Source organism: Amphiprion ocellaris, chromosome 18, assembly GCF_022539595.1.
Source record: "Amphiprion ocellaris isolate individual 3 ecotype Okinawa chromosome 18, ASM2253959v1, whole genome shotgun sequence".
NCBI lineage: Eukaryota > Metazoa > Chordata > Actinopteri > Pomacentridae > Amphiprion > Amphiprion ocellaris.
Window position 1 is genome coordinate 15,610,846 of NC_072783.1, and position 27,756 is coordinate 15,638,601.

At 42.1% G+C, this 27,756-nt stretch overlaps 1 protein-coding gene across 8 annotated transcripts in view; it reads left to right on the forward strand.

Annotated features, from left to right (window-relative positions):
• LOC111577809 (caskin-2-like) overlaps positions 1 to 27,756 on the forward strand; it is a 96,764-nt gene that overhangs the window by 64,591 nt on the left and 4,417 nt on the right. For 5 of the 8 annotated variants that reach the window (XM_055004339.1, XM_055004338.1, XM_055004345.1 and 2 more), the window contains 14 exons: positions 3,279 to 3,387; positions 3,624 to 3,732; positions 3,931 to 4,025; positions 7,245 to 7,362; positions 9,459 to 9,587; positions 10,921 to 11,007; positions 12,820 to 12,947; positions 13,233 to 13,314; positions 22,081 to 22,154; positions 22,240 to 22,350; positions 23,972 to 24,073; positions 24,206 to 24,344; positions 24,626 to 26,899; positions 27,016 to 27,253. In XM_055004339.1, coding sequence (XP_054860314.1) covers positions 3,279 to 3,387; positions 3,624 to 3,732; positions 3,931 to 4,025; positions 7,245 to 7,362; positions 9,459 to 9,587; positions 10,921 to 11,007; positions 12,820 to 12,947; positions 13,233 to 13,314; positions 22,081 to 22,154; positions 22,240 to 22,350; positions 23,972 to 24,073; positions 24,206 to 24,344; positions 24,626 to 26,899; positions 27,016 to 27,253 — 3,795 coding nt within the window. The remainder of the gene's footprint in view (positions 1 to 3,278; positions 3,388 to 3,623; positions 3,733 to 3,930; positions 4,026 to 7,244; positions 7,363 to 9,458; positions 9,588 to 10,920; positions 11,008 to 12,819; positions 12,948 to 13,232; positions 13,315 to 22,080; positions 22,155 to 22,239; positions 22,351 to 23,971; positions 24,074 to 24,205; positions 24,345 to 24,625; positions 26,900 to 27,015; positions 27,254 to 27,756) is intronic. The other 3 variants (XM_055004342.1, XM_055004341.1, XM_055004343.1) reach the window with 3 other exon arrangements.

The window sequence follows — 27,756 nt, forward strand, 5'->3', positions numbered from 1 at the left end:
TGGTAGGCCACGTAAACTGACGGAGCGGGGTCAGCGGATGCTGAGGCGCATAGTGCGAAGAGGTGGCCAACTTTCTGCAGAGTCAATTGCTACAGACCTTCAGACTTCATGTGGCCTTCAGGTTAGCTCAAGAACAGTGCCCAGAGAGCTTGAGTCTTGGTGGAGTACCGCGCTCTCTGTGTGCTTTTCTTGTTAATTGACGTGACAAGCCGTGAGCTGTTGTGTGAATACATGTGTGCCAGGAAGTGAAATTAACTTTTTAAGCCACTGACAGATATGTCCAAATTTGAATCATTCCATACTAATCTATAATTTTGTGCCTTAAATCTACCAACCACTTCATGTTAAACCAGTATCTGGCTGCTGCTAATTTACCACCATGGTATGCCAGCCTTTGTGTAAATGGGTTGGAACATTAAAGAATTAATTTTGGAATAAATGTTGTCAATTACAATGTTGTAACATGTTCTATAAGCTGAAAAAATGCAACTTTTTAGCAACTATCACTGTCTCCCGCAATTTCATCACAACAAATAAGCTTAAAACATCGCAACTTACATCGCAATTTTTTAGAAAAGCTGCCGCAAATTCAGGCATTTTCTGCCGCAACAATCTCAAAAAACGCCTGCGTAATCCTGGAGGGACTGAATATTGAATATACAATGAACAGTGAAAAAGATGGACAAAAGCACTGTAAAAATAAAAGTGTCCATCCATCCATCCATCCATAGTCTTCCGCTTATCCAGGGCCGGGTCACCAGGAGTTCTCCACCAGGAGAACTATGGAGTCCCCAGGCGGTACCCCTTCCAGGACACCACCCAGAGACTGCAAGAAGGCCAGATACTCCTAACTGCTGTTCGGTGCACAATTACAAACAACAGTCAGAATTTTCCCCTCCGCAACATGCAGCAGCAGAGAGGCGACCGTCTCATTCTCCAGGGAGAACTCCAACAAAGCAGCGCTCGCCGGGGGCTCATGACTATCCCCACACCTGCCAGGCGCCTCTCACCCTGGGCAACTCCGGAAAAGGAGAGAGCCCAACCCCTCTCCAGGATTCTGGTTCCAGAGCCCTTGCTGTGCGTGGAGGTGAGCCCAACTATATCTAGCCGGTATCGCTCCACCTCCTGCACCAGCTCAGTTTCCTTCCCTGCCAGTCAGGTGGAACATCACCTCACTGGCGATGTGAGGTGATGTGTCTACGCCACCAGGGGGCAGGGTGCCTAGATGCTTGCTCCTGTCTACTGCCCGGTGAGCATAGCACCCGACCCCAATTTCCTGCCCAGTGAGTGGTGGGCCCATGGGGCGGCGACCCCGTGTTACTTTTTTGGGCTGTGCCCGACCAGGCTCACGGGGCCCCATTGCTCGGCCACCAGGTGCTCTCTGGCGAGCTCCCTCCCAGACTTGGCTCCAGGGAGAGGCCCCAGTTTTCTTGATCCGGTTGAGATGAAGGCTTACCTTCTCTTTGCTGTCATCAGGGTTTTCTGAATCGCCCTTTGTCTGGTCCCTCCCTCAGGACCAGTTTGCCTTGGGAGACCCTACCACTATCTATTGCCCCAGACAGCATGTCCCCCAGGATCACAGGCACACTCAAACCCCTCCACCGCGATTCATCGGCTGGAGAATCCAATGGTACAAACCAAACGGCATCGACTGCGACAGCCTCCAGTAACACAGAGAGTCTGAGCACGGTGAAGGATTCGTCCATCTCTGATCAAGTGAACGGAGCTACAGTCTCCTCAGCCTCACATCATCCCCACCTCCTCAGACATGGAAAGAAAAGAAAACTTAAGAAAACATCACTGCTTATCAAAGTCATTGGCGCAGAGATTAAGAGCCATGCCGAAAACATATTGCAGAAAATCACAACTGACTACTACTTCACACCTTTGTACATCAATAAAATCACTAACTTATCACTTTTTGCAGGCACTGACTGTCTGCTTCTGTGCAGTTGCCATATGCCTTACCGTGATGATGCTATTGAAAATGGTCTCAATGGTCTCTGTCCAAGTAGAAGGTGCAGAGGAGTGCTGGTCGCAATCTAAATTTTCCTAGCCTCCTCAGAAAGTACGTCTGCTGTGCTTTCATGAAATCCTCACTGATGTGAACCCTAAAGAACTTGAAAGCATTTTTCTTAAAAAAAAAAAAACAAAAAAAAACACTTTTCTACCTTAGGGGCACCCTGGCACTTTACAATGTCTCCTATTCGCCATTGACACACACCAGTGGTGGCAAAGCCGTCATCAAGGCAACGGACAGCACCAGTGGACAATCCACTCTACCACTCAACCTTCATGTCTCTATTTTAGACTAAATTAAAAAAAACTATTGACTTTTCTCCCAATATTTTCATCTGCGCACACCTCCACTCTAACAACACCTTCTGCCCTATATGTACAAAGCAATGTTCAAAGTATGGTATTACTCCATGTAAAATTATGCTTGTGTTCCTGTACCACTTCAGAGAAATGCCATGGGTTTTTGGTAGTTCTGAACCTCTGAAGAAAATGCAAAATGATCCTGTCTTTACAACAGCTCCAACAGTAATAGTACTTAGACATGTAAGGGGGAAAAACATTAAATTTGTCTCTCACCACATTAATATTAATTAGTTCCAGTGTTCACTATTTTCTCAGAGATGTGACTTAGTCTTTCAATATTTTCACCTGACATCGGACCTGATACTGTGTCATAGTCTTCCTCCACAATAATTAAGAAGCTCCTTTGAGCTCTTTAAAAGTTTTTCTGTAAGGTATCTGTCCACCCTAATCATTTACAGATGTCCAGCACATATACCTAAATAACCCTAAATTGCTCTACGGTTGAATGGAAACAGCCTGAAACAACAAATAAAGTAGATGCAGAAGTGTAGCACCCACCAGATATACTGGTGGTAACAATGTACTTGACACTGGTTAGCATTCAGAAAACATGTTCATGAATCCAGATAGTGTCCTTCAGTGATGCTTCGGTGTTGTTTACATCTTCAAAAACCTCACCATGTGGAGGTGGACTCCACCTCCACATGGTGAGCCTCCTCCTGCTCTGCTGTCTGGATACGACACCATCAGCATTCCTACATCTGAGCCTCTCACAAAACCAGAGGCATACAGTATTTGTTAGCTTGTGTATGTGGGTAGGTGGATGAGTGGGGGGTATATGACTTAATGTGATGTTGTAGATTTCTGTAACAATTCAATGAATGAATCTGTTTCTGAGCTTTGCCTGTTCGCCTGTAACTTGGCCTTAAATGTGTGTTTCTGATTTGATTGCCTAGGTTGCTGCTTAAAGCTGGCATTGACATCAACAGAGCCACCAAAGCAGGGACATCTCTCCATGAGGCTGCCCTCTATGGCAAAACAGAAGTAGTGCGGCTGTTGCTTGATGTAAGCAAAGACGACCAACATAATTTCTGTTCAGTTAATATCGAATTTGAAGCCTTGTTTTCAATTTCAAGTTTAGTTTTCTATCAGTGCAGATAGACCGTGTTGAAAGCTAAGCGCATGCAACTTCATTCTACACTTCACTTGCACTGTGTTTTCTTTAATAAAGGGGAGTTGAGGGAGGGTTTGTTTTGAGTTGCATCTTACCCACATTTCTCTCACAATGTGTGTGTACCTAGGCGGGCATCAGTGTGGACATGCGCAACACATACAACCAGACAGCTCTGGACATTGTCAACCAGTTCACCACCTCCTCAGCCAGCAGAGAGATCAAACAGCTCCTCAGAGGTTTGTAGCTCTTCAATTCAATTCAATTTTATTTATATAACGCCAGTTACAATTTAAATTGTCTCAAGACGCTTACAGAACCCATTTGCCTGAACCTGTTAAAAATTTTTTCAGTGCTACATTGGCACTTTTGCGGTTAAACAATGCAGGAGAAACCCTTTGCCCTGTGATGACGTGTCTCTATATTTCTCTTTACAGAGGCGTCAAATTCTCTCCAAGTCAGAGCAGTGAAGGACTACTGGAACCTCCATGACCCTACTGCACTTAACCTGCGGGCTGGAGATCTGATTATGGTACTTATTTTTGTGTGCATATATCCTTTTGAGAGGGAAACCGTTCACTGGTGTGGCTGTCTAGTGTAGATAGTTGTGACTTCTCACTGCAGTCCCTAGTGGATTCATGACAATTGTGACATGCCTCTGCCTTGTTTGTAATACAGCAAATTTATTTTTGTGATTTTATAATTGTTTACATTCTAACAATTCCTGTCTTGAAATCAGAGCCAAAATGTTGTTCTCAGCTTGTTCATTTCCCTGGATTGGATTCTTGCAAGGTCTTTTTTATGGCCACCAGGGCCGCTGCAAAATCAGTTAATTTCACACACAATGGGTTTAAAAAGATATTCAGTCATGATTATTCTATCATTCATGAGTTCTTGACCTCATATCAGCTTGACATACATGCTAAATGATAAACACTACTACGTTCAAACCAGCCATGGCCTCGGCCACACACTCACTTCCTGTAGGAGCAACTGATCTTTAAGCAGCACAGCTGTTTGTGAAGTCTTGAAATTATCTTTAATAAAACCCTGGACCAATCACTGCTTTGGACATCTCACAGCTGTCTATCTCATTATCACATATCCATTCATTCATTTTCATCCACTTGTCCAAAGGTAGTGGAGAGGCCATTCCAGACATTGGTCTCCCAGGCAAAGTTTTCCAGTTTCTCCTAGATGGTCTGAAGATGTTCGCAGGCCAATTGAGATATGTAATCCCTACAGCAAATTTTTAATCTACTCCAGGGTCTCCTCTCAGTTGGATGTGCCTGTGAAACCTCCAAAAGAAGGCGACCAGGAGGAATTGTACTGACAGACAAAAACCCTCTCAACAGGCTCCTTTTGATGTGAAGGAGCAGCGACTCTATTCCAAGCTCCTTCTGGATGTCCAAGCTCCTTGCCCATTCTCTAAGACTGAGTGCATCCACCCAACGGAGGAAATTAATCTCGGCCACTTGTATCCTCGATGTCATTCTTTTTTTCACCATAGGTGAGGGTTGGAAAGATGACTGACTAGGATATTGAAAACTTTGCTTTCCTGCTACCCCTTCACCATGACTATTCAGCACAACGTGTGCACCACTGCTGACACTGCTGCTACTACACTACTTAAACTCCTTCACTTGGGGCAGCAACTCACCTTCAAACCAGAGGGACAAATCCACCTGACTACATTTTGTTAGTTTTGGGGCTCTATAGTGGCCCACATAGTTCTCTCTTCTAATAGTGACACCATTGTGAAATTGGCTCCTTCATAGGCCATTACAGATAGAGATGAGTATATTCAGACCACTTACAAAAGTGAATAATGTTGCTCATAACAACAGCGTGTGTCCAGGTCTGATACTAGACAGTGACTGAACAGTCAGTTTTCGTATTCCACGAGTTGGATAGGGAAGAATTGGACAGTTGTATAGACATGAGTGACTTTGACAAGAGCCAAATTCCAAGGCTTTTGGGCAGCTTTCATTCAGCAGTGGTGACAGTAGCCTGAATGTGCTGGAACTCATCTGATCCATAGCGGTTCCACCTCACAGCTTCCAGAGCTCAGAGAATCTTCGACCAGCTTCTTGGTGTCAGATACCATAGGATGCCTACAGAGGTCTTGAAGAGTTCATGCCTTGGTGGGCCGACGCTTTTTTAACGGCACATTCTAAAGGACCATGAGCATATTAGGCAGACTGTCATAATGTTTTAAGCTCATCAGTAAGTTTCCATCATATACACAGTAGAAGATTAAAGTAATAAATGTAGCAGCTCCTTCATTACTGCAGGGGTCACATATTTATTACGTATCACATGAGCCTGATAATGGCACTACCTAACAGACACTGGATGGCAGGAACTTTAATGAGATTTGGACATGACTGTTGCTGATGTTATCCCCTGTAGTATATCGTAGTAGAAGACAGCTGACACAGCATCTGGGACACTTGACTATGCCCTGACAGACCGAAAAGCACTTCAGAAATGTTTTTGCTAATTTTCGCCTACTTGAACAGCTATAAACATAGCAAAATCAAAGCGTAATGGTGGTGCCAGGGGAAGATGATTCCTGGAATTTCCATTGGATCAACTTTACACGTTATGCAAGTTGTGAAAGACTTGTGAAAAACTCCAATTTGTTGCTGTCTGCCATATTTCTCAGTTTCAATTCTGTTTGGCTTGCGGCTCCATGATCATTGCTCAGTCTGCCATAGCGACTGTCTCAAAAGGCAAACCTATTGTGATGTCAGATCCTGAGAAAAGCAAAGGGCAAATAATAGAGTGCAAATACACACACGAATGATGGAAATGGAAAACACTTCACAAAAGTTGTTCAAACACTACCAGTTTGAATGGATCTAAATGTTTTACATCAAGGAATCACACTGAACACCACATATTCACCTCAGGGAAACCAAAGGCAGTGTTTTGTTATATGAAAAACTGCGTAATGAAGACTTCCGTGAATGAGTTCTTAATCATATAATTCAGCTTAAAGTTAGGATTTGTGTGGGATGTTGCAGGATAATTTAGTGTACTCTAAATAAGACACCACAGCAGAGAAACAGGCTCAAACTTGCAGCCATCACTCTCTCATTACTGGCTTGTTTGCTCATTCACACACACACACACACACACACACACACACACACACACACACACACACACACACACACACACACACACACACACACACACACACACACACACACACACACACACACACACAAAATGTTTGCACTTCTTCACACATACGTGCATTTGTGTGTTTATGCACTTATAACCATGTATTTTGATATCTTTATATGAACCCCAAGGACATCTTAGACTGCTGTTTGAACTCGTACGCTGCTATGTGGTATTCTGTCAGAAAGTAGATGTGTTTGTTTTTGGACTTGGAAGATATTTTGTTCACACTCACAATGAATAGACTGTGTACTTCCAGTTCATGGCTCACTACTAATTATGGTCTTAAATGCATGTCCCGGGGAGTCACACACATGGTTTGCATACTCAGAGTTGATATATGGTTGACAAGGGATAGAGTTTTTTTTTTTTTTTTCTGCCTCTAATCAACCTTCTCAGTCTTCACATCACGGAATCACTGAATAATTTTCCCGTCATTGTTTGTGTTGCATACTCTTGTGTGATCACTCTGATGTGATTGTGAACTGTTCGAGGCTAATGCTGTTTTCAGTTACACGCAAATTTCAGATGAAGCATACTCATGATTTGTTTGTGTCAGGTCCTGGAGCAGCACTCGGATGGCCGGTGGAAAGGTCACGTCCATGACACTCAGCGGGGGACAGACCAGGTGGGCTTCTTCCCCGCCTCAGTGGTGGAAGTTCTCAGCAGAAGAGCAGGTACACAAAGAAGGGGCACACACACATCTGCACAAACTCAGACATTCAGTGGTGGCAGCCAAATATATTCAAGCAAAGACTTGTAAATTTGTAAACACTGTAAACTCTACACCTATACATATATACATATATATATATATATATATATATATATATATATATATATATATATATATATATATATATATATATATATATATATATATATATATATATATGTGTATATATATATATATATATATATATATATATATATATATATATATATATATATATATATATATATATATATAAACTCTCTTGCCAGCTCTGTCTTTGTCTAAGTTCCTATGGCGCTATCCAACTCTAGGGAAAGCCTCTGTGTGTTTATCAAATACTTGTTAATAAGAACAGCTGTCTGTTGTAGCTGGAAGAAAGGTTGATTCGAGCTGTGCAACTCAAGTAAAACAGTAAAGTTAGGGCTGACCTGATAGTTGAGTGGTTAAGATGTACTGTATATGACATAGGTGCAAATGAGCTGAGCTGCAAGTCTCTGTTTGATTCCTGGCTAGCTTGACTATTTTTTTGCTGCATGTCCAACTTATACTATCTTTCCCCCACATTGCATGTCTCTGTCAGGTGTTAATATCAAATAAAGACACAAAACTCCCCCCAAAACATTTTGAAAAGGAGTAATGTTCTGGACAGTGAAACCAAAAATGAAAATCCTACCCAGAACTAAAAGAAACTGCAGAGTCAGGTGATAATTCACTGCGGGCTAAGCCTCTCACACTCATGTTGCAAATTGTCATTTGATCCATAAAAATATCTCTATTAAGTCCAGTGGAGATATTTCAGTATCAAAATATTAGTCATTTGGGCAAATAAATACATACACTACATACATTTTGAAGTTCCCATTCACCTGTATTTGATTTTATTTGGAAAATAAAAACATACATGGTTAAAACTAATTTAACGAAAAAATATTATCAGCAGGGCAAGAGTGAATGTTGAGATAGTCTGACTATTAGGCTTGGTGCACTGAGAGGCCTGAGCTTAAAGAATGCCATTTAAATGACTATCTTGAACAAAGGCAACAGTCATATCTGGACTAGGAAAATATCTGGATGCTTATACACAAGCAACTGTCATGTTGCCGTGTATGATTACTGCAAGGTTCAGCATACTTGTGAATTGTATCTGATTTAATCCCTATGAATAAAAGGAATTTGATCCATCTGCTTGTTTTGCAGCTATAAAGCCACTGACATTCAAGAGTGAGACGAGCGCAGTGAGGGGTCCAGTAACAGCAACAGACATAGATGTACAAGCACAAGCTGAAGTATTCCATTTCTAGGTCCTCAACAAGCCAGACTACACACACACATGCATAGATACACACACAGAGACACAGATTAATAGGATTACTATGGCCAGATTGCAAAGTGTCAGCTCAGTGCTAAAGCCCTCACAGTCTATGCTGGGGTATTGTGTGTGTGTGTGTGTGTGTGTGTGTGTGTGTGTGTGTGTGTGTGTGTGTGTGTGTGTGTGTGTGTGTGTGTGTGTGTGTGTGTGTGTGTGTGTGTGTGTGTGTGTGTGTGTGTGTGTGTGTGTGTGTGCGCACATGTGTGTCTGTACGTGTTTCTTTCTGCTTCAGGGGAAGAGACAGAAGAAGGAGAGTTTAACTCAAAGTCGGTGACAGACTCTTTGCTTGTAGAGCTAACTCAAATTGTGTGTGTGTGTATTTGTGTCTGAGCTCAGTGATAATGTCAGTGGTGTCAGCAACTATGGACCAACAACACACAAAGGAACAGTAAGCCCTCTCACTGTCGGTAGTGATCTTACACTCCAGTTCAGCAGCCTCTTATGTAACTCCAAAGGGGATTTACAGTGAATGTGCCCTTTTTTAGCTGCTTGTTCCATATATGCAGTGAACAAGAATACACAGTAAAGTTCATATTTTTCCTAACACTTCAAAGATTTATTGTAGTGTTAAGGTTTTTTCCCATACCTGTGCATGAACTTCAAACTGACAACACACATGCATGTACTAGACCTACTTGCCCTCTCTCATGCATGCTCACCTCGACCCAAACATGTCTTCCTGACCCTAGGGGGCACTCTCTCCCGGCAAGCCTCGATGCCTTGCCCACGACAGCACTTTGCACCCAGAGATCCTCTCTCAAGCCATAGCCCTGCCCCTCAGACTGACGATTCATACATCCTTGGCTATGATCCTGCAGGTACACACACACAGACACACTCACCAACCTTTTCCCTTTGGTTTACCACCTTTGATACATTCATGTCCACCAAGGCAGGGAAGGGAAAGACTTCCTGAACTGGGTGCACCAGCAGGGGCCCCAGAGCTCAAAGGCCGGGATGCAAAATAACTACAAAGGCATGCAAAACATCTACATCAATATGCAATAGCTGTAGCTACAAAAAGCCGTACAAAGAAGCACCACATAACTACAGTGAAAGTATACCTGAAAGGGAAATGCACAACAACCACAAAAACCTGCAATGCAACCACCAAGAAATGACTTTTTTTTTTTTTTAAATCACAAAATGACCTCATAAATTGAGCTTTGTGCTAGTTCATACAGGCACGGAGTTAGGGCAACACAAGGCCCTTTTCTGTCAAGTCGTTTTCAACATAAGTCCAGCCCACCCACTTCGGATGCTTTATAACTTCTTCTGCCCACTCCCTGCTCACCACATCGCTGCTACACCAGCCTCTACAGATCTGCGATTCTTCCCCTCCTCCCCAACCTCCTCTTTTTTTAAAGGTTCAGTATCATAACTCGTAATTTTACAAAGAGGACTGCAGCACAACTCTGCATCTACTCAGTTTAGTCAGTGGCAGAGAGGACGAGGACAAGGAGCTGGCTGGGAGCAGTGCACATCTTGTCATGACCGGCCACCAACCTGAACTGCTCATTCACAGACACACTTTCCAATCCATAGAGAAAGAAACTATTAAGATTTAAGGGAATGGTTGCTTCTCATGCTTTGTAGGACTGAAGAACACAGATTGTTCATAATTATATGTTGAAACTATGTAAATTGCATTTTTTTATAATGATGACCATTTAATTTGGTTTCCTTGTGTCTGTATTCACAATGTATTCATTTAAACGTTGCGAATCTTAGGCTTTGCTCTACCGGGGGGTTTGTGATCTTAGGGACTGTCTGTGTCATGTTTGCTTAGGTTGTTCCAGACCATCACTTGAGCAGAGTCCCTGCCAAACACAGATGCATGGCATTCCAAAATAAATGGTTAAATCTGACAGTGTCCTGTGTGAACTACCGAGAGCCATAAAACAGATATGACTATGAAAAAATGACCACAGCACTGGTGGTTGTTTTTTTATCTCTTTCACTCTATGAATCTTGCTTTTGATGGGTTGAGGGTATTCTACATATCTGTGTCCAGGAGCTCATTGTCTCTTCCCTCCCAAACAGCAACTGATCCCAGTCTTCCCTTGATCAGTACTGTGGTGCTCAGTGTCATCCTGATAGGTCCAGCCCCAGCTACAGTGAGCCTGTGTCTAAAGTGTGTGTGTTTGTTAGGTGCTCCAGCAGGCAGTCAGCTCTCAGCCCCAGCTAGTCCTGCTAGCCTCACTAAGGACATTTGGGTCCTCAGGAGTTCTCCCACTGGTAAGAGTGTGTGGCCCCAAAAACCTGTCACCCCCTCCAATCACCACCCTGTATGAGCCTGTAGACCAGCTCCAGTCCCTGCCATTCTGATAAACCAAGCCTCTTTAAAGAAGCTTATTCCTTTCCTTATCTCTTTATATCCCAAAGCCTTGACCTTACCTACCAGCCTGCAAATCCCATGCCCCTCTGTCCCAATAATCCAGTAACCATAAGCTTAGTTGTCTTGCAGCAGGACATAATGGTAAGTTAGCATGTGTGTGTTGCCTTTTCTCTCTTGTGCTACGACTGACCTGCTGGTGTCTTGGATTTTCTGCAGCCTGCTGGTGACCTTGCTGCCTCTCTAAAAGCCTGCACATCAAAACTCTAAAAAACATAATGACCCTCACAAGTTATTTATTCTGCTGTTGAGTTGTGATATTTATATTTGTTTGTTGTTTTCTGTTCCATATATCAGGAATTTCCTGTTTTGGTAAATACACTTATTCAACTGTTTGTTAAAGCCAATTCATGCTTTCCGCATCTGTGTGTTGACAAGGGTACGCATGACATAAATTGTGTCATCTATCCCAGTCTGCAAAGGTTTGTGTAAACCTTCTGCAGATGTCTGCAAATCCCATCCACCTGTATTTGATTTTATTTGGAAAATAAAAACATACATGGTTAAAACTAATTTAACGAAAAAGTATTATCAGCAGGGCAAGAGCAAATGTTGAGATAGTCTGACTTTTAGGCTTGGTGCACTGAGAGCCCTGAGCTTAAAGACTGCCATTTAAATGACTATCGTGAACCAAGGCAACAGTTATATGGGCTCAAAGTTTGTGAAGACCTTGACTGACTGCAAGTGTGTCAACAGCGTATGTACCCTGAAAACAAATGGTGCTTACAACAAATGCTCATTTTTGTGGGCGACTGTACTAGGTAACTGTCCATCATCCACATGTTCATAATTTATTAATAAAAGAGTTTTAATTGAAGTAGTTGCTGTTGCACTTTGGTGGAGCTTTGTTTTTCACACCCATTGATGGCTTTCAAATATAATAGGAGGTTCTAAATTCTCCAGAAATGCTGTGCTATGTCTATCCTCTTTGCTTGGCCCACTTCAGAATTAACAGCAGTGACATGGCTCTGCAGACCAATTTGTAAATAGCTGTTATATCCTTTCACAGCCCTCTAGAAACATCCATAGGAGCTCTGTGTGTTTTTCTGTGTTCGATATGAGGGGAACAGAGGCGTACCAATTGAAGTATGTACAGTCACATGCACGTCCCAGGTCCACTCTCAAAATGCACATGTCAAACCATGAATTGGCGTTTAGATGTGAAGCTTAATGTCAATCTCATGTCTGTATTGTAAATATGGAACCAGGGTCAGGAGGTGATTGACCTACTTAAGCAAAAAAGCTCACTCCTACGAAAATCATATAATGTTGTTATAACTTTGTAAACAGATGAAGTTAAACACAAATGATATAAAATGACATAAGTGGGAGTTGGTATTTTAGGTACCACCAGCTCATGCATGCTCATTTGGGAGCTTTTATTGTGAACTCAGTTGATTGTGAGATTGATATTAATATTCTTATATAGCTGCAAAGAAAGCAAATAAATATATTTTCTTACATGTCTGATTCTTCAACAGTAAATATGATCTGCTAATCACTTGTTCTTTTTACAGAGCTCAGACTACAGACAGTAACCTGCAAATTACACCGTACAGTGTTTCCTCCTCTCTCGTAATTCCCCAGGTCTAAATTTCTCTGAAAGTTTTACACAGTGATCTCCCTCTGTCCTTTTACTCGTTCCCTCTTCTCAGGTGATAGAAACAGCATTGGCAGTGCCGGCAGTGTGGGCAGCAGTCGCAGCGCTGGTAGCGGCCAGAGCTCAGAGAGTGGCCACAAACAGAATGGGATTCAGAATCGCCACAACACTGACACTGGCAAAGTAAGATCTACTCAGAGACAACCTCTGAGATAACTTACAAAAAAAGAGAAAATTGGATGTTCCTCATTAGAAAATACTAATATGTGACGCTTGCGGTACTGTTTTAGATCTACTGTCTAATCTACTGTTAAAATACAGCAGATGACTTCACCTAAATGAAGTGCTGACAGCAATTAAGATCTAACACTACTTTAACTGGTCTGATAAGGTGTGAATATTGTCGACAGCTGTTATACAGATTCTGAGGTGTTACTCATTGCCCCTTCTTTAATGTTTTGTTGGCAGCTGCCTCCCTCTGCTAGTGAATCAGGAGACCACGTCCATGTTACAGCAGCAGACCACAGCAAACAGGTTGACGGATCCACAGGTTAGTCAGATAATGAAATGTCTGCTGTCTTCTTACCCTGTTTCATAAAAGTTTAACTAATTCTGATATTAGATTACAGTAAACTATTACTATACAAAGGTTATGTAGGAGAACAAAATATGTTGTTATATATGTGTGTTGCATATATGCCTGTAAGCATGAAGAAGAGTCTGTGTGTTGCACTTTAAGAGTAGCTGTTTCAACTACTTCCTCAGAAACTGTCTCCCCATGTATTTTGGCTGCCTTTCATATAATATCCAGAGAGTCATGAAGGCTGAGCTTTAATCTTTAAATCTTCCCTAAATAACAAAAACGTGTTTTTTTTGTGCTTGTTGTCGTTATTACTACACTCTGCAAAAGTTACAAGCAATATGATTTTACTATCATTATTACAATGTTTGAAAAAATACCCCTGCATTTTAGGGTTAAATTGCAGAAATATTGAAGGACCAGAGGCTTAAAAATATGGTGTCTTTTATATCACTTCTTTATAAAGCATATCAAAAAATTTCCAAAGACTCTTAAAGCCTGAGCTTTAATCATTTTCTGATGTCATAAATTTGTGTTTTGTGTTCTTTGATTCAGTGTTTAAATAAAAGTCCTTGCTTAATCTGCTGCTTCAAAACATATCCATCTACAGACTGGCACTGTATATTACGTAACTGATTTTATTTCTTTTCAATATTCTAAATCTCTGATAATAAAATAATAACTTATACCTCACATCACTCATTTGAAAAATATGGGCCTGATGTGTTTATGCAGAAGTTGACAATATGTTAAATACTCATATTTTTTTTTGTCTTTTTCTCATAGCTGTTTGACCTAATTCTTAAAGTTTCGCATCGTTTATTTCATAATGTGTTTTTTTCTGAAAGTTGAATTTATTCTCAAGCATTGTAGATCATTTATTGTAGTATGATTTTTTGTTGAATTTTTTTTTATCATTATTACACCTTTGCATGTATTGTTTTCATCCCTTATCTTGTAAATACTTGCCTTCGCTCTGAAAGTATTAGGTTTTTTTCTCGTAACATTATTTTCGTCTTTTGTCCATAATAATATAAATTAATCCTAAGTATTTATAAGTATTGCTCTGTTATCGTTGTGACTTTTCCCATAAATATCTGGATTTAGTGTTAAAGTCCTGCAGAATTCCTTTAGTATGGTGCTGTTTCCTTTTTCTTAAAATGTCAACTTTGTTATGTAAAAGCCTTCATTATATTTGATTTTGTTCTTAAAATGTGCTTTTCTAAGTGACTTTAATGCTCCTACTATACTACCTTTATCTATATCTTTATACTTTCACTGCAAGAAATTAAATTAGTATAGATACTATCGTGGTAGCACCCTCAACAGAGAGAGGATCTATAAACTTTCTGTCAAAATTTGATGTCTCTATTGTTCTCTGTGAGAATAACAGAAATTAGGTCAGCATAAATTAGCATAAATTAAGCAATGAGGTCAGCATAAATTAGCATAAATTAAGCAATGACATCATCATCATCATCATCATCATCACCGCCATAAATTTGATTAGAATAAATTAAGAAAATGACTAGTACTACTACTACTACTACTACTACTACTACTAGTTGAAGGTGCACTTACCAACATGTCTGCGAAAAAGTGTGCCGATGGAGTGTCAATGATTAGTGAGATGGTTGTGACTATTTTACAGAACTAAATCTAGCCCTGACCATCCAACGAAGACCGTGGTGTATGTTCGTTGGACTCAGAAGCCACTGTCTGAGTCTTTACATGAAGAGTGGTCTTTGGAGCCTTATGGAGGTCGCGGTAGTTGGGGTTATGTGTTCAAGTATGAGACGGGAGAACTGTGTTTGTATCAGCAGGATGAAGATAAAACATTGGGGAGTGCGACGTTGTAGGTCACGCTGTCTTCCACCGACTGGGGTGTGTTACAGTTGACCAACCCTCTGAGTTACCCTCACAGAGTACCCTCTCCTGCGAAAAAGCGAGTGTGTGGTGTTGGGCCTTGTTCAGATGAGTTTTCTGCAATTTGGTTGGCAAAAACCTTGGGTGCCTGTCGTACGTACTATCACACCTGTTACACTGGAAGGGGTGATTTGACTTGTCATAGCAAGTGCCAGAAGCACGGGGAAAAGAACAATTTTGTCCTGGAAACTTTCAGTTCAGGGTGTGGAGTTTATCACACTGTGCTAGTTCTTCCATTGACAGCTTGGAACGAGAAGATAAGAGAGATGACGATAAAATTAACTCACTCTTTCACAGTTGTCGCGACTGGAAGGATACGCTGGTGATGAAAAGAGATCACACAATGTGCTAGACCACACCTTACTCAAACACTTGTTTTAAAGAGAGAAGAAGCTTGCCTCCAAAACCAGACTGAGCATTACATTCCTAGCTGAAACTCGCCATTAAAGAGAAAAAAAAAGACTGAGAAAAAAGGGAGCAGACGTCTCACTACCACTTTCCTGGGCCCTGCAACTTCCCAGCTCCAGAATCTTATCCCCAAATCGACCTCGCAGCCCCTGGAAGTTTTACCTGAATCAGCCTTGCAGCCCATGGAAGTTTCACCGGAACCGGTCTCGCAGCCTATGGAAGATTCACCGGTATTGCCCTCGCTGCCTGTGGAAGTCTCCCTCAACCCCCCAGCCCGGCAGACCCTGGAAGTCTTCCTCGATCTCCCTCCCTGGAAGTCTCCCTCGATCCCCCAACCTCGCAGCCCATGGAAGTTTCACTGGAGCTCTCTTCGATCATCTCACCTCCACCGTCACCTACATCTGACACGAACTCTACAGTCCAGACTTCTGACTCTGATCTGACACCGCCCCACTCCTCCTCATTGGAGACCCTCCCTCGGACACCGCCGAGCTCCCCCCGGTGAGTCATTCAGCTCCACCCCCATCAACCCCGCCAGAGGAAGGTAACAAGGGGGATGAGGCTGACGGGCTGTTGTCAAAGGCCTTCATCAGCATGGTGAGAACAGCCGTACTTTATCTCCTCGATAAAGTTCTGGAAACGTACAGGGAGGATTGCTACGGACCGACCATCCTAGCCAAAAAGAGCACCCGTGCCGGGAAACAATTACCGCTCATTTCTACCAGGACAACTTTTGCACCATCATTAGCAGGATCTACACTCCCAACTTTATCCCCGCCATCCAGCACCACTTAACCCTGCATAACTTTCCCAAGGAGAAGAAACGCATCAGAATTGCTGCTGGGACTGTTTTGTTTGACCTGAGATCAGAGCCGTACATCCAGCAGACCATTGACGATATGTACTGTACTCTGATGAAAAACCACAACACTGTCAATTTGGCAGACCTTGCAATGGTGGCCTACATGTGGAAGCAACCCGCAACACCGTAAATAGCTGAATACCTGCAGTGATGGGGATTTACGAGGCTAAATCCATGACAAATGTAGAGAGACACACGACCGTGTCTCATCTCATAGGACTCTTGAGTCAAGCGATTGACAACAGAGTTTCAACCGGTAGAAAACCAAACACATTTAGAGTTAGAGCAGCGGATGTTGAGAGACTTGAAAAAATGATGGAAGCGGTTAGAATCCGTTCTTTTTCTCCACCTTGGGGCAAGATCGTAAGTTGTACTGTGTCTGTCAGCAATCCTGATTTGTCGGCTACCTTTAGAGACATTTTAAAAGAACTGGTGAAGGATGTTGTCAAGCCCTGGCATCTGACTGCTTTTTATACCTTGTTTGTCGATGTCATTTGTGAGCTTCTGCAAGACAACCACCCTGTAAACATCCAGGTGGAACTGAGAAAATTATATTTTAGTATCAACCAAGCAGCAGATTACTCTGTCTTAGCTTTGACTTTAGATATGATAAAATGTTAGTTGTATGTTTTGTATGTTAACAATTTTTTGTGCATTTACAAGAAATGTTTTTTTTTCCGTACTGTTGTTTAAACATAAAATTTAAAAAAAAAGTTAGTTGTAAGTTTTGTGTCAAGATTTTTTTTCTGAGCCATTGTTTTAAAAAAAATGTTAGGTGTAAGTTTTGTATGTTAACAAAATTTTTGTGTATCAAGAAGTAATGCTCACCAGAGTGTCTTGGTGCTGAATGGATCTCGGCTCTAACTTCTAAAATACACAGAGGGTAGAAAACTTATGTTGATGTTTTTCAAGATACGCTGCAGAAATTGTACCATAATGAGTACTTCTTACCATGTGCCATGGCTTTGGTTCTCGATGGTAAAATCTTGTGGTCGTATGTCTCTTTCCTCCGGACGGGATGATTTTATATGTAAACTTTGCGCGATCTTTCATCGTACCGCCACATATTAAATTACATATTAACTTTCCTTGTGAAATGACACAAGAAAAGTGTAATTTTCCCCCTTATAAAACTTAGAAGCCGTTTTCCAGACTCGAGGGGCCCTCATGATCATCCGTGTGAAAAAGCACCCAGGTGTACAATGAATGACAACAGACAATAAAGCATTGAGAGGCCCATGTCTGCTCCTGATGCAAAAAAAGTCTGACTGTGAGAACATGCACATCTCAAGCCATGTATCTCATCACCATGGAAGCAGATCAGTGGTTCATACCAATGCAGAGTAGTGTATACATTTTTTCTTAAAAAAAAAAAAAAAAAAAAAATCTCTTGTTGCTATTCCCTGCAGGTTGTGTGTGTGTGTGTGCACGCCTGTGCTTGTGTGTGACACTGTTGCTGAAGAGTTGAGAAAAATGCATGCCCAAAACACTACTATGTAACAAAACACAGAGCTAGTCCTTGTAGGTTTTTTTGTATGTCAGTGTGTATGTGTGTATGTGTGTGGCACAGTAGTTTTTTTAAGAGTTGCGAGAGTCAGAAACATGGTGAAAATTGTCATTCTGGTTTGTTCTCATGCTCTCTCTCTCTCTCTGCTACCCCATGCTGATTTGTTCTCACACTTTCTCTCTCTGTTACTGCATACTGCCTTTATGTGTGTGAACATACCAAAAACATACATGTCGCGGTCTGCTGCTGTCTCCATCCCTTTTGTTGATCCTCCTATGCATTATTGGGACCCCTCTTAAAGCCTGTCTGGCTCTGTCTTCCCCCCTCATACAAAGTGGCACGTAGCTGCTACTGAAGCTGGGAAACTCTCACACGCGAAACTTTGCACACAGTGGTTAATACCGATGCAGCATTGTAAGTTTTTTTCTTAAAAAACACATCTCTTGTTCTTATTCCTTGCAGGCTTTGTGTGTGTGTGTGTGTGTGTGTGTGTGCGTGTGTGTGTGTGTGTGTGTGCGTGTGCGTGTGTGTGTAAGTAACATTGTAGTAGAAGAGTTGCAAGGAGCAGAAATGCATGTTCAAAACACTGGCTTGTGACACAAAAGTGCCACACATACGTGCACCTTCAACTAGTAGTGGTAGTAGTAGTACTACTAGTAGTACTAGTCATGGGTTAATTTATGCTCATTTATGATGATGTCATTTCTTGCTTAATTTATGCTGACCTCATTTCTTTTGTTCTCACAGAGAACAATAGATCCATCAAATTTTGACAAAGTATATAGATCCTCTCTCAACTTTGCTGTACCTTCTTGTACCTAAAGAATGCGACTCAAGATAAATGAAGCAGTAGCCTTTGTTATATAGTCAACTATTGTTGCCGTCAGTCTGAAAAGAAATTAAATGGAGGGAGAGAATAAAAGCTTACCTCACTTCACCACTGAAACTAATAAAACCACCATCTCCTCTCAACCACACAACCCATGAAAGTCCCAGATCACTACATCACAAGTAGCAATAAAGTAACACTAAAGGCCAGGAGAATGTGTGTTGCTGCTTGATGTAACTGGCAGGTGCAGGAAAATCACAGAAGATTGCACATTGATGGTATCCTCAGAACTTAAGCTTTATCTGCTGAGATAGGGCTTCACAAATGTTGAGGACTGTCGGATGTGACTGAACAGAGGACCTCTGTTGACCTCAGGGTGAATCTGAAGGAGGGGTAAAGTTATAGAGAAATGAGAAGCAGGAGGGAGAGATCAGAGGGAGGAGACAGGAACAGAAGCAGAATGAGCAAAGCATGTCTGTTAAATGAAGGAGAAGAGCAGAACAGTTGTCAAAATACAAAGAAATGTCTACATTGCGTGAGGGATAGGGAGAAGGAAAGATGAAGTGCCAGGCATCAGCAGATCTGTTTCTCTCACTCCTTTTGGAGGGTAAGAAGTAAAATTCTGATATCTGAAACAGATGTTTGATGTTTTCATCAATTCAGTTATTTGAATAAAGAATTTCTTTATGTTTTACATTGTTTCTTTTAACATAAAGGATGTGTAAATGTCTAAAGGAGTCTAAGTAGCTGAGGACGGATGTGTTTGTTGAAAGTTTAAGAGTAGATGAGAAATAGTGTTGGCAAAACCAGAAAGAATGCTCCTGGTGGACTTTTCTCATCTTAAACAGTATGAAGTTCAGAACAAGACAAATATCTACCATTAGTGCTGTTTCTTCCAGTTTTTTCTTCACCTCTAATAGTTGCAAAGAAAGTGTTTACACACACACACACACACACACACACACACACACACACACACACACACACACAATTTCCTCTTTGTGCTGGAACTAGCGAAGAGCAGAGCTGTTCAACCCAAAGTTGAAGTTTACAGAGTTTTGTCTCCAGCCTTGAGGTCAAATACCTCGCCTCTAGGTGCTGTTTTACTCCCCTGGGAGACCAGGGTCCCTGTCCTCCACAACAAAGTAGAAAAAAAGAACTTAATGAAGAGATTAAATGCAAGGGGGGGGGAAGCAACAAGGAACATTTTAATATGCCAGGTCTAAAATTATCAAAGGTTTAGAGGTAATGGTAGATATGTTTTCCAGCTTAAGACAGGTCCCAGCTAGCCGTCTCCCCCTGCTTCCAGGATTTATGCAAAACTAGACCAGGGTACAGCTTTATAATTAACCCTCAAATGGATATCTTAGGTTGTTAGCGACACGGGACAATATTAAATCCTGTGTAAGAGATATATAGTAGCATAGTTTAGCCTTTTCTTGATGATGACCTTTCTTGGTGATTCTGGGTTGACTCTTGACCATCCTGACCAATTGTCACTTAGCAACAGGTGATAGCTTGTGTTTTCTTTCTTATTGTGGCAGTGACACATCTGTACCATATACTTTAGTCTGACAAACAGTTGTTTGCACAGTTGATTTTGTGCTCTATAGCTGCTTTAAAATGGCTCCAAATTACTTTCCTGACTTGTTTAGGTCATTGATTTGCTACTTCAGGTCCGTGCTCAGACTTTGTCATTGTAGCATTTGTGGCTGAATCTAATGAGTGTATCAAATGGGCCCAGCTTAAATTGTCTCAAAGAAGTCAGCAGCTGTAGTCAATTGTAATCATTCACAAGAAGTTAAGAGGCCATGTCACTAATAAAATTTGATAATACGTGTAACTGGGAAGGGGTCCTGCAGACTTGGGCACAAGACAAAATTTATGACATAAACTCCTGTGTACTCACAGATGCAGAAAGTATCACACTGGCGTTAGTGTCACAGTAACATGATGCAGCACCTTGTCTACAGCTTTAGTGCAAAACAGCACTTCCTTTGATTTTGAAAGGTTTTTGAAAGGTCTCTGAGTACCTCAGACTGTTAGTCATGAGGAATTAGTTTTTGTACCATTTAGGAATCAGGTCATTTTAAAGCTGAACCTTTAATTGTTTTGGAGTGGTACCATGACTTCCAGAAGACTATGGATGCCTGAAAAGTTTGTAGGGTGTCTAGAATTAGAACCACTTAAGCTGAAAAAGTTCCAACACAAAAATGCTTGACATGTCTCACCTGTCTGTCTACATTTTGTACAGTAACCATGACAGAGTAACCATCTCAGCAGCCTATGCACGAGTTCAAAGTAGAAACATGAGTATATATTACTATCTATAACACTGTAGAGTGTTTGATCCATGAGTTTGATCAGGGTTAATTCAAAGATGTACAGGTATTGAAGGACCTGAGGCAAAAAAAAAAAAAAACTACAGGAAAATATATATTCTCTAACTTACCCTGATGTGATATCGATCTAGATTTCTGCCTCCGTTTCAACACAAAGCTGTTGACTGGAATTTTATTTCTACCACTGACAATGGTATTTTAAGAGTTCAGAAGCAACATTTCTTTTCAGGAACAATATTTCTGTACAGTCTTGTCTATCATTTTCTTTCATTGTAAAGTTCATCTGCATATTTGGAAAGACGCTTTATGAATAAAGATTATTGTAAAGTGCGATAATTACAAGATTGGAGGATCCTGTCAGGAGACATGACTCTCGGAGCAGAAAGAAAACTGGGAGGAGGTCAATTAAATTGTTGGCCTCCAGGAAAAAAGAGAGGCAAAGATGGGGAAAATAGGAGGAAAGGTGCATTCCTCCGAGATTTGCGGTAATGTGTTGTGACTGTAAAAGAGATGAGTAAGGAGTGTGTTGAGATCAGGTGAATAACACACCTTCAGTCACACCAAGAGGCCTAAAAGCAACACTCACTCCAACAGCTGCTTGAAGAAGAAGCTTGATTCAGCAGAACTTGACTAATGCCGATTATACTGATCATTTGCTGTTTTTTGGGGTTTTTTGGATTTTTTGGTTATTTGATTTTTGCTATCACCTGCAACGCATGCCTAAAACTGGTTACTGTTAAGTCTGTATGTTTGGATGGCTCATGTTTTCTTCCTAATATGCCTTCTCATTTCCGCCAGTTGTTCACAGTAAAACATGGCAAGCGTTGTCTATCTGTAAGATTGATTTGAAGTGTTTTTTTAGGTGGTTCCCGTCGCCAGGTCAATGGCACTTCTCAGAAAGGTTTTGTGAGACCAGAACAACTTCTGGAAGGCAAGGTCAGTCAAATCTTAAGACAAATTGTGCAACTTAGTGTGCATGTTTAACAAAGAGGTTTCATAAATTTTGCCCCTCCGTAATTAGGACTCTGAAGCCATCTACCAGTGGTTGTCTGAGTTCCAGTTGGAGCAGTACACTTCCAACTTCATTAATGCAGGATATGATGTACCCACCATCAGCAGGATGACCCCTGAGGTGTGTAAATTTTTAGCATTCAGAAACTACCATCAGATACATTTGAGACAGCACGTAGTAACATAAAACTAAGATCATGCGGACAGAGTGTAGTCTTTGCCAGATTTTTCTACATGTTAGATTGTCAAGAACAGTGCATCATTGCTTTACAACACAAAATGGAAAGAGAAGTAAGGCTACAGTGGTGGAAAAAAGTTTCCGAACACCATTCACATTTTACACAATCTCAAATATTATCATGAAATATTTGTGGAAAAATCTTTTTTGTGTTTCAAAAGGTGTGGCTGCATTAGATAGACACAAACAAATACAAATTATATATTTTTGTTTTTTATTGTTTACAAGAAAAACTAACAAAACTAAATTCTTGACAGTTTCAGTATGTCAGTTCTTAACATTGTCGTCATCAAAGTCAACAAATAACAAAGGATGTGTTCAAAACTGAACAAAATATATAGAAACCATCACATTATCAAATTAATATTTAGTAGTCCTGACATTAGCAGGCAGTAGAGCTCTAATCCCGGCTGACATGTTCACCAAGAGTGTTTCACACTGTTGAGGGGTAATCTTGTCCCATTGTTCTTGAATTACTGCTTTTAATTCTTCTAAATTCTTTGGTTTACTCTTTGAAACAGACCTTCTGATAATCCACCACAGATTTTCCATGGGGCTCATGTCCAGGGATTTAGCTGGCCACTCTAAGACCTGGATACTGTGCTCCTGCAGCCAAGTTCTGCTGGCTCTGGATGTGTGGCAAGAGGCATTATGTTGTTGAAACATCCTGTTCTGACCTTGGTGAAACAGTGTATGTGCAGAAGGGAACATGTGGGTTTTGGAAGAGGCTAACCTCTGTGTCTCATTGATCAGGGACTTCTTAACAGCCTTGTAGGACCTTAAGCCATGATCTAAAAGTCAGCCACGTCCAGTGCGGGTGGAACACTGGACAACAGTTTGGTTTGACCACTGCTGCTAAAGCTCCTGTGATGTCATTAAGCGAATTTCACATGCGAATCAGAATGTGGTCATTTCTTGCTGAAGAAACCCTTAGACACCAAGATCTTGGTTTGTCTTCCAATGCTGTTGGTTCGTCTGTATTTCTGCAGAGTGTATCCAACTACTGAAGGCTGCATCTGCACTGCCTGGCTATCTGGTGGGAGTTGTATCCTTCCTGGCTGAGAATCTGTATTTTCAGACATTTTTCCTGCGTTAAGTTCCTTGTTTTAGCCATTTTTGTCTCTGAAGAACTTTCACACGTACTGGTTTTATATAGACATGAAGCACGGCAACAAAAATTGTGTCTTTCGATAAAAAGCACAACCTTCAGTAGTGGATTCATAGTGTTTTGCAAGAACAAAATTATTTCAAACCATACCAACTTTATTCATCTTCTTTCATTTTGCGAGATCTTATCATATAATTGAGGATCATGTACACCCCATACCTTATGACCTCTTAAGTAACCTACCTGTTCCACACAGCAAGATTACTCCTCAGCTATAGTAAAAGTATTTTTGCATTACAGTCAAGTATTAGTGGTATTAGTGATTCTTCTTTTTTCTGGATTGCTGCCTGTGAAGTTGTTCACTCACTTTCCATTGCCATGTGTTTTGTTCTTCAGGATCTCACAGCTATCGGAGTGACCAAACCAGGCCACAGAAAGAAGATCTCAATGGAAATTGGCAAGCTGAGCATCCCTGAGTGGCTGCCAGATTACATTCCTGTGAGAAATAATTTCTGTCATCCCATGTACATGTTGCACTGTTCATGAAATGCTGCAGTTTCTCTTAGACTTGTTATAAAATGTACTTACACCCCACTTTTTGCCTCTGTCCTTGTGTGTTTGTTGTTTCAGTCGGACCTAGTGGAGTGGCTGAGTGTAATTGGATTACCTCAGTACCAGAAGAGATTGTGTGACAATGGCTACGACTCTATTTCTATTGTTAAAGACATCACCTGGGAGGACTTGCAGGAGATAGGAATCACCAAACTGGGTGAAGAATTACATTAGACTTATATGAAATCTGCTGTTGATGTTGGTGGTCTTCCAGAATTTGCAAACAAGACATCTCTTAAAATGATCATAATAGTAGATATTATTTCAGAACGGCTGTGTTGAATTGTATAGGAAAACATACTTACCTAAAACTGTAACAACTGTTGAGAAATTCAATTTATGTACTTTGCAGTCAAAGTTGTCAACTCACTCTTGCTTTTAAGCACTATGAGTTTCAAATTAGATTGATTGTAGTGACGGTTTGTCAATGTGTTTCAGGCCATCAGAAGAAGCTAATGTTAGCAGTGAAGAGATTGTGTGACCTGCAGCGCTCTCGTAACCATGCCAACAAAACTGGAGGTGGCACTCTCAGAAGAAAGCCTCCTGTTGCTCTTGAACTGGTGACCATTGAGCACACGCCAACACACAGTGTGCACACTCAGGTGCGCTCAGACCCTCCAGCCAACAACTGCTGTCCCTCCCCTTTCACACCTAGAGCCCTCCTTTCCTTCCAAAATAGTGAGTTGAGCGCCGAGCTCCAGAGTGCTATGGTGGGCAAGGTGGAAGGAGGAGTCACAGAGGCATTTGGCATCAAAGGCATGTCCTCTGCTGCAGTTTTAACTGCCAGTCAAGAGAGTATTAGCATGCGTTCACGGGGCTCAGGGAATTCTGGGAATTCTGGAAATTCAGGATATTCTCAGGATCACCAAGGCGCATCATCTTCAGCTAGGACATGCTGCCAGTCTGAGAAAAGTTTGGGAGCTGGTGCAGAAGAGGAGGTAAAGAATGGAAGAAGCAGTCCTGGAGACAGAAGTAGACAAAGACCCAAAGACATATGGGAGCGCCAGAGTCGGTCTGCTACACCAAACAAAATTCCTTTCTCCCCCATTACACCTCCACTGACCCCAAGCAAGATGCCCTGCTTTATTTACCCATCAGTGCCACCCAAGGCCAAACACGTTCAGCCCCATAACCAGCTCAATCAGCCTCAGCACCACCCACAGTACCACCCTTTCTCCTCCCCATCCTCTCTACCCTCACAGCCTTCCCCAACACAGAAGGCCTTTAGTTACATTCAGGCTCAGGCAGGAAATGTCAGCAGGGACCCACGAGTGCTCTCCAAGCCAATGCCTGGAGCCGTCTCTCTCCTGGGACCCCCACTTGCACAGGCCAAAGCAGATGCTGCCCAGAGAGGCCCACAAAAGAAACGTTCTCAAAGCCTGACTCGCTTTGCTCTTTCTGATGGTGAGCCAGATGATGATGATGATGACCTTGCTCCCTCCTCTACCTCTGCTTCCTCTGCAATCGTGCCATCCTATGCCACTCTGTCACGCAGGTCAAGATGTGGGCACACAGGTGCTACAGGGGCTCAGCGGCATATCAACCGCAGTCACTCCTTCGCCGTGCGCTCCCGACACAAAGGCCCACCACCACCGCCACCTAAGAGGATGAGTTCAGTAAGCAGCAGTACAGCACATCAACTGATAAATGGGAAAGTGGTGGAACCAGAGGTGAAAGGAGGGGTGGAGACAGAGAGTGTAGGAACCGTGAGGAGCATTGCTGCCAGGTTAGAGGGTAGTAGCACCAGCCCATCTAGGAGGATAGACATACCACCAACCCATGTACCTGTCTCACCTGTTTTCAGCCCTGTTTCCTCCCCGATCTCACATGGGTTTTCTTCTCACATCATCATACAGCACACCAAACCTGTCCCTGCCTTGGGTCTGGGGGGCCTAAGGAGAGTAGGAAGTGTTAGGACAGATGGAAACTCTGACAGACAAAGAGGTGAAAGCACAGAGGGAACATTTGAGGAGAAGGAGAAAGCAAGGAAAAATGAAAGAATGTCAAAGAGTGCTACTGTATCTCCAAAGCACAGTTCCAGAGACCACCTACCTTTTGCTGAAGAAGGCAACCTCACTATCAAACAGCGTCCCAGGATAGTAGTTGTTACTCAGGCAGATACTAAAGTAATGACTTCTTCAGAGGGTCCAGTCCAGACCCTGAACAGCTTGGAGCTCCCAGAGTTCAATCTGAAAGAGTCTGACACAGTGAAACGACGCCACAAACCCAAAGATAAAGATGCGTCCACACCTGAGGAAGCCACCACCTCAAACAAAGATACCAACCACTTGCAAACCACCAGCCTCTATACACATAATGATGTCAGCACACTGGTTGATGTAGAAGCTCAGAGGCCAGTAAATGTCTTCCAAAGAATAGGCTCCGTGGGAAAAGGCCCGAAGCCTCCAGTGTCCTCTAAACCTTCCAGTCCTCTCAAGCAACCTCTTAAGAGCAGACCAGCAACCCCTCAAAAAACTCTTTCTTCGGTTCAAGCTTGTGCACAAACAGCCATTCCTAAACTCACCAGTGTGCAGATTCACACAGTCTCCCCAAAGATGGGTGGAAATATACACACCCACACATGTATACCCAGCCTTAAACCTGTGAAACATCCACAGACAATTATGTCCAAGCCTGAAAGTCCACAGAAAGCTGCTGCTTTTACTCTATCAGACTTCCCTCTGCAAAGTACAGCCTCTGCATCACTAGCAGGTAACAATCAATAGAAATAAGATGATGAATCATTTTCTCCACCTTTATCTGCTAAAATAAAGACTTTTTAACTTTATTTTAGCTGCCATAGTCACGTAACACTTATTGTTCCTCAGGATCGAATCACACTGTGATGCAGAATGTTGCCTTTGCTGCTCCATCCTCCCAAGCACCAACCTCTTGCTACTCCACCTCTGCACCACTGTTTCAAGCAGGAAAAACAGGGGTATCACCTTCTGGTGTTGCCGGTCTGACGGTGCTGGCTCAGAAAAGACTGGAGCAAACTAGTACATCATTGGAAGCTGCCCTTAAAGTGGTGGAAAACAAACTGGCAGAGGGAAGTACTATGGACAGGTAAGGACTGCTATATTGGTAGGGTCAGAGGGGTGTGCTTCATAGAAGTAGTTTCTAGGGCACCCAGCACAAAGAAAGCAAGGATTTTCCTTATTGGGAGTTTATTTGCAAAACAATCACTTCTGTTCATACAGCCAATTTTTATTTGTTAGCTGTGAGTACCAGTAATATTTAGATTTTTCTCCTTATTTCCATTCTGTGTCAACCTAGCCGTCCTGACGCCGCGTGTCAACTAGATGCGATTTTCCCACACGTCAACGTGCCGCATCTGAAAATCGCACGGATGGCGGGCAGTCACTAGCGGACCACAACATTGTCACATGGCAGCGCTCGAGCAACAGCGGGCCACTACGTGGTCACGTGACAGTGCTTTCAGCTTGACAGTCCGGTAGGCGTGTCCGACAAATACAGCGGCTCAGCCAAAAACTTTTACTTTTATTTCAAAAACACTTCAGCGTAAAGTATTTCTGAAAGCATTTGAAGCGAGAAATAAGCTGTGCAGC